This window comes from Buceros rhinoceros, unplaced genomic scaffold, assembly GCF_000710305.1.
Source record: "Buceros rhinoceros silvestris isolate BGI_N320 unplaced genomic scaffold, ASM71030v1 scaffold35721, whole genome shotgun sequence".
NCBI lineage: Eukaryota > Metazoa > Chordata > Aves > Bucerotiformes > Bucerotidae > Buceros > Buceros rhinoceros.
In genome coordinates, this window is record NW_010395445.1 from 2,109 (window position 1) to 9,883 (window position 7,775).

The 7,775-nt window shown below is 38.5% G+C and overlaps 1 protein-coding gene across 2 annotated transcripts in view; it reads left to right on the forward strand.

Annotated features, from left to right (window-relative positions):
- Positions 1-4,439: 4,439 nt before the first annotated feature.
- Positions 4,440-7,775, forward strand: part of RBM25 (RNA binding motif protein 25) — a 25,172-nt gene continuing 21,836 nt past the window's right edge. For both annotated transcript variants that reach the window (XM_010145553.1, XM_010145554.1), the window contains exon 1: positions 4,440-4,553. In XM_010145553.1, coding sequence (XP_010143855.1) covers positions 4,448-4,553 — 106 coding nt within the window. In that variant the 5' untranslated portion in view covers positions 4,440-4,447. The remainder of the gene's footprint in view (positions 4,554-7,775) is intronic.

The following is a 7,775-nucleotide window of genomic DNA, read 5'->3' on the forward strand; positions in this document are numbered from 1 at the left end:
AGGTAGTAAGGAGATTAAGCCTGTGGCTTTGCTGGAATTAGGATGCCGCTCTAATTAGGTGATATAATTGTCAGTTTAAAATACATTAGTTATGAGTGATTTTTAGTAAACTTGCATTCTGTTTATGACGTATTTCTTGAGCTCTTTACTAAAAATAATGGAGTAAATTAAAAAAAAAGGTTTAAAGAATACTATGATTTATAAAAAAGTATGTTAACAGTGCAGCCAAACCAGTACAATCTTCTCATGTAGTCAGTCCTCCCTTATGGGGACTTGTGGGAATTGGAGATAATAAAGAAGCATGAGGCAGCATGTCTGAATGATGGTGACCCTTGTTTCCTAGTAATTATGAGTTCTGTGTGGTCTCAGACCCTTGAGTCCAGCACGGCCCCAGGCGCGCCCTGTGCACTTGTTTAGTTGTGCATCAGAGCTAGCGTGCTTCAAATGGACAGAGCTCCATCCCAGCAGGAACAGCACCAAGTCAGAGTTAACAAGTCTCAGCGGATTTGGACAGACCGTAGAGCCCTGTGGGTGTTCTCCAGATTCAGAAGATTGGTGCGACTGGCTCTGCGTGGCATTTGCTTCTACCAGGACTTACTGACTTACAGTCAGAATAGTGGTGTATGAAAGCAACTGAGCTCCTTCTAGGCCAAAGTTGAACTTGGAATATTATACCTGTGTTTATGTAGCGCTTGCTTTAATTACTAGCTTGGGCTGGATTTGAACTGGGTCTGCTTAGAGTAAGCTTAGGTATTTTGCCATCCATGACATAATTAATCCACAGCTTACAAAAATTCCCTAAGGATAATAAAGTATGCACCTACATTAGTGTGTTAACTTGGATCAGAATTGTGCTTGTGAAGAATGTCTCGCAGTCATCCTCACTTGGGGAAACCTTTTTTTTCACATCGGTTTGTACTATACCAGTGAATGAACTGGATTCCTTATAGATGAAAACGTGTTAAAAAATGCACTGTTACCTGCAAATGGGCATTTGTTCCAGTGGAGCATGTGTGTCCCCAAAACTTGTAGTGTGGACATTAGGGCCTCACCTCCAACAGGCCTCCTCCTGTTGTACTGCCCTGCTTGCTGGCAGGCACGTAACCTAAATTGACTACACTTTGAGTCAGAGGCCTGGCACAAATTCATCCTTTTGATGGCTGAAGATGTCATTATTTCAGTATTTTGAACAGCATTGGTCCAGGTGCTTACAGATTTTCTTACCCCTGTATCTTTGTGACCACTATGATATTCACACAAATTAACATCTCGCTTAAAGAGCCGCTAGTTAAAATGCAGCTATCAAGGATGCTGATCACATCCAATTTCACTTGAGGACATACTTTAAGTCAGCTGAGATTTCAAAAATATCTCAGGACTGTTTAGTTCCTAACTTACATATTTGGTTATCTTGGGGGAATTTGAAGATCACCATATACAACAGTGAGACCACAGTTAATATATGAGACACTGATCTCTGAGCTGTACTGGCAGGGCAGTAGGACTGTCCGCAGAGAAGTTCAAGATACTGTTCCTGAGATTTCTATAAGTGTATTCTACCTAGTCCTAGCTTAGCATCTCTAAACTTTACATACCTTTTGTACTTACTTAGAAATTTGATGTCAGAGAGTCCCTGTGACTGTTGGAAGAGTATGTTCATTTTTTGCGTGTTGTGCTACACGTCTCCCTTAATTGTAGTATAATTGTAACTACTGCAAGGAACTGGATGCATCTTCCTATCTTGTCCAGATCTCTCATTTCTCCAGCTTCAATCTTGGTATATGTCGTTCCTCACGGTTTTTGTGACAGAAAGAGAATTAAAACTGTTCTCTCTGCTGGTTTCACACTGTAGTTGCATACAGTAGCAAGAAAGAGACCAAGGCTTTCTTTAATTCCAGTGTTGATCTCCAGTGTCACAGACAGCAGAGGTGCTCAGATTGGTCTGTGCAAGAATTAAGTTGGTAAGTGGGGCAACTTCCTAGCTGCCCTGAAAACAACTGTAAAAATATGGAAAAAACCCTGAAAACCAGAGCGCTTCAGGTAAAACAGATTGTTGAAGCCCTACAGATATAATGGTGTGTTTCATGTCACCTGACTAAAAGATTGAAATGCCAAATTTGATTGTTCTTACTGTCTAGTTCCTTTTATGCAGTAACAATTACTTTGACTGCTAAATCTTTGCTTTTTGTATTTTAATTTAAAACCCCAAATTTTCCTGTGTGCATATGTAACATCCATTGAGTATGGTACGTTCAGCATTTCTTAATTCAAAGAACTGCTTCACCTCTTAGTACCTAGGTTTGGTGTTTTGGTTTTTTTTTCTAGCTTCTCCAGAATGGTGTCTCAGATAAAATGCTTATCAGAGCAAGAGAAAGGACTGCACTTCTTGCCCTTCTGTGGACACACTCTGGCACCTCAATGTCCTTCTTAGGTGCCCAAAACTGGGCACAGAGTTCAAGATGTGACCACACCAGTGCAGGGTGCAGGGAATGATCACTTCCCTACTCCTTGATACCATCCAAGTTTCAGATTCTAGAGGAAGGCTGGCTGATGTGCATATAGCCTGAAGAGGCAATAAACAGTGTCTTCCAAATAAAATGCTTTGGCAGTACACCTTTGCTGCTTCTCGTTGCCCATTCAGTTTTAAAAAATTCAAGAATGACAGAAAGGAAGTGTGTTCTGAGACATATGGGTTCTAATGGGAAAAAAGGGTTTATATTTATTATATTGCATAAACTAATCTTTGTTGAACTGTTGGACGAATGCTTGCATTTGCTCTTGTGTTTCTTCTACCATCTTAGACCTTATCTTTTGTCCTGGTGAGATGTTACTGAATGTACTTCGGGGCCAATTAATGAATGACATCATCACAAACTTCTTGTAATGGACGTAGTTGTAAATGTGTCTGGGTGAATTATGCTATAGGTTCATATATGTGTTCTTATGCCAGAATAAATAAGTCCTGATGTTCAAAGATACTACCAAATACATTTGGTTTCCCTTTCATCTCCTGCAGTCCACTTATAAACATTTGTCTCTCACAGTTGTTTCCAGTCTCGGTGGGAATAAAATTTTTCTGCGTGATTCTCCTTTTAGAATTTTTTAGCTTTTTCAAATGTCTACTGTAACCGTACAGTACTGATATTAGCTCTTCTGGTATTTAAGATTGTCATTACTTGCTTGCTCTGGTACATGTATGAAAGGCACACCTGTCTCCAGCAAAGCTCTTTTCTTATGTGTTCGCTGCCGGGAAGCTGGTGAAAGCATCTTACAATCTACAAGTCTGTTGTATGTATATTAGAATGTTGCTTATCATAACCTTTTTTCTCAAGGTTGCCTGTTTTGGTTTTGACTTGTGTTTGCCTGTTTTGAAAACAATTGCCGGGAAGATACAGTACTGTAGGTTGTGAAGTAGGGTGTACAGCCCATGGAGAAAACCAAACGTTTGTGCAGACAGCTAACAGGACTCCTTTCACTTGTGATAGTGTCTTTGTGATTTGTACCCACGCAGTCCAGTGTGTTTGAAGTTCCTGTAGTGCTTCCTCATTGCAGTGTGAACATACCTATATGCTCAGCAGTAATATTGGTGACCAGTTGGGGGAGTTTTGAACTGAGGGCCAACCTTTTTTGAAGACTTGACCGTGTACAGTTGCTGGGATAGTATTGGAAGCAGAAATACATGCCTCACTAGTTGTGTTAAGAGTCATCTTGAGTTTTTTTAATTTGGTGTCTGTTACAGGGTCAGGAATATGCAAGTAATAATAACAATCATGTGAATAGCAAATGATGTTAAAACAAACTTTACTCTCCATGGTAGTGTATTGACTAAGCTCATGGGCTATCATCCAAGTTGAGCTCTAGAAGGTGTGTGAACTGAGAAGTTAAAAATAGATCAGAGAGCCCTTTTCCAAGCTTTTAACTATCTCTGTGCTGGAATGTGAGGATGTCCTCAATGTTGTCTTAAATACAATTCTTATTAATGTTAAACATAGGGATGTTCTTGTGTACAGTTGTATTGTGTGTGATCATTTCTTGTACAGGAGAACTACTCAACTTATTGAAAACGTAATACAAGATTACTTCTGTTTGCAGATAGTGCAGAGAGGTTTATTTTAAAGAAACTGAACAAATTGTCAAATGCTGTTCAATTTACACTCCTTGTACACCATTAATATGAGTCAGGAGTAGATTCTTTTTTTTTCCACTTCATTCTGAAACACTTTTCTAGAAGTGCTGTTTTTCATTATGATAAAAGACTTCTACTACATTTGTAACTTCTAATAGCTGGGGAAAAAGTTAAAAATAGTTTCGGTTTGTAGTTGAATGTCCATATAAAGATCTAAGTGTCTATAATGATTTTATAATTTACATTGCTTTTGTAATTCATGTTTGGGGACTGACTAGCACAAGTTTCCTTCTCTGTTTTTGACAGATTGTGACTGGAACAATGTCTTTCCCACCTCATTTGAATCGCCCTCCTATGGGAATCCCAACTCTTCCCCCTGGGATCCCACCTCCACAGTTTCCTGGCTTTCCTCCACCTGTACCTCCTGGTAAGTTATGTTAATATATGGAAGTGTTATAGAAATACATTTCCTTTTCTCATTCTGAATTGTATCATTTACAAAAGTTACTGGCTCTTAATGTATTTCAATAACTCTTAATTCGTGTACGTTGCAATTGAGTTTCTAGTTTACTCACAGATCTTGTCATGCAAGCAAGTTCCTTGGTCTACCAAAAGTTGCTTACAACTGACCAGCAATCAAATAATTATGGACAATACCAGACTTTGTCTTGGACCTTTTTTTCAAGACTGAAGATAGGTGGTGACTTTTGTTAATGTTAACTATTCTAAGAGCCACTAAGAGCCTGACACAGTAGGCTGTGATTTTCAATTCCTTTCAATAAGCCATTGTAATAGCTTTTGGAAGCACTTGGACACACGAAGTATGTGTGGTGGGAAAATAAAGGAGTAACTTTCAGAGAAGGTCCAACTTCTTGCATTGTTTTTCTTTCTGCTTGTAAAATAGTCCCACTTTCTTTTATTCTACTTGTTACGTACCTCCACTCATCTTGCAGGTTTACTGTTATGTTCCTCATTCCTTCTAATATTCGCAAAACTAATCCCACCTTGTTTTTCTTTGTTCATCAGCCTGTGTTTTTAGCATTATGACTTTAATTCATTGGTCTGGAACAACCTTCTTTCTGATCATTGCCAGTATAGATAACAGTGACTGGAGGCACAGAGTGAGTGGGAGAGCAGAATACATCAGAGAATTACCCCTTCAAAATTCATCACAAGGGCTGCGGGAAATAAGACCATGTTACAGACAGGAATTTAACTGTGATGTGCACAAGTGTTTTGTAGACAATAAAGGCTAGTGACTAAAAAATCACAAAAACCAGATGGCTGAACTCAGAAATGGTTTGTGCACATCCATTCATCAGGCTAAACTTTACTTGCATTAATTTTTCTAAACTTTAATTCCTGAGATCCATGAGATGTTATCTGTTTTCTGTTAAAGGCAGAGTTCTTGATTAAATAGATTCTGCCATCAAAAATTTCAGTTTCAATTTTAAAACCATGCCTCTTTCTTAGCTCCAGTTTATATATACTAGTGTGAAAAACACGAGATACTTTAAAAAATAACTTTCTGAAGAGTATTTTGAAATGCCTGGTATAAGTTTCTGCTCTGAATATTTGCTGCTTAACATGTGTGACAAAGATACTTTTGTTCTTTTACTGCGTTTGACGTTTTATATAAAGTAGTCTTGTTTCAGTATTAGTAATGGAAACAGTATGTAGAGTGGAGAAGCCTGATATTAGGTGAGGATTACGTTTTTCTCTGCACACTAGAAACTTATCTGCACAGGTCAGCAAATCATGCTATTACAACATGTAGAAGATGGGGATCTCTCATTTCTTAGCTCAAGCGTAGTGATAGAGTTGAAAATGCCAAAGTGACTGTATCTACTCTGAAGTTATTCCATACATAGGATCACAATTTTAGTGGCTTATATTAACTTCATTTAGCTCTTTGGTCAAAATTCCATATTCTAGTTGTTTTACTCATACTGTATTTTTTGGAAAAGTTTCAGCTAGAGTGGTTTGCTTGTGTAAGAATGAAGTTAGGAAAAGTGTTTTGCTTTACTTAAAAATATGGCTGTTAAAAATAAGGAGTTCTAGCATTTTCATCTCTGGAAGATATGATAAGGAGCTGATTCTGGTAACTCTTGACTGGAGATTATTGAATAGTGTTAAGATGTGAAAAATTACAGTTCGTGTGTAAGAAATGTTGTAGTGGGTCACACCAGCAGTCCATACAGCCTGATGTGTTGTCTGGGCAGTGGTAACACAAGATGATGTTTGGGCTGGGCACGTACACCTAGTTGCTCTCCAGGTCTGTTCCCTCATAAAACTGTGGCGTTGGGGATGTTAGAGTAGGATTCTTTTTTTCTTTTATCTTTTTTCTGGACCTGTCATTCATGAACATCTTGATTTTTTTTTTGAACCTGCTGATACTGTCCATCTCCTCTGTCACCTCTTGCACCATATTTGAGAAGTTCGTTAACCACTGTGTAAAGTGCTACTTTCTTATGTCTGTCTTTAAACTCATTGCCTACTTAGTGTCCCCCTCCTTCCCCAGTTCTGTTGTGGGAGTTGCATTTTTATTGTTTTGTACACTTCAGTTTTGTCCCATGCGTTGCAAAACCTCCATGTTTGAAGAGTCTCAGAGTGTAGAGTCTTTCCTAATAAAACAGCTGCTTTAACAATTCATGTAATTGTTCTTCTTTAAGGCTGAGTGCTGTTCTTTGGTTGCAGAGACCAAGTCTGTAGGCAATAGTCAAACCTTGACTGGTGCACCCAGTTTTTGCATAGCACCTAAATTACACCTATGGTCTTGATCATCAGTATGTTTGCTGATGATGCCCAACTTTTTAGTGGATCTTTTTTTGGCTTCTGCTGAGCATTGGGCTGATTCAGAGAACAGTGGTAATACAAATATGTTTACTGAGTTGTAACTTTAAAATCAAGTTCAGCATCATGATAATTATAATTAGAATAGTTATAGGGCTGCACTGAGTCTTGTCTTGGAGAAGCTCCTCCCGTCTGTGAAATGCAGTGGTGCATTAAAACTGAGAGCAATACAGCTTTTGATGCTCTGAATGGTTTGAGGAGTGAGGAGGTAGTACAATTTTAGTATGAAGGGATTGAGAAGGAGGATTGAGTGATGGAGGAAACAAATGATGGTATCAATGCAAAACCACAGTGGATGAGGAGAAAGCTGGATAAGGTGGATATGGGGAAGTGTTGTTTCAGGGCTAAGCACTGGAAAAAGTGGGGGAACAAGTCTAGGAACAGTGGGTTGCAGAAGTTTGGTTAGAATTTTGCAAATACAGCAGTAATAGAGATGGCGAAGGGAAGGATTGAGAGTGAAAGATGAAGAAAATTTTTTGTAGAATGAAAAAAGACATCCAATATCCCTAGAGGGTATTTCTCCGAAGAACATGAGATTGACTTCATTGTTTTTGAGTCTCAAGATCTTTACTGGCCAGCAAGTAGTTTTGAAATCCATTTACTTAATGTCTTTAACCTCCTCTAGCAGCTGGCACAGAAAGATAAACAGCCTTTGTTATGATTGGATATTGGCTTACAGGATAATATTTAAAGCTGCCAGTGAAATTGGTAGTGGTAAAAAGGGTATTGCATGATTTCACCTGATTAAATATTGTTTTAAATTAGTTTTTGGGATTGCCAAGTCAAGTGTTCAGCA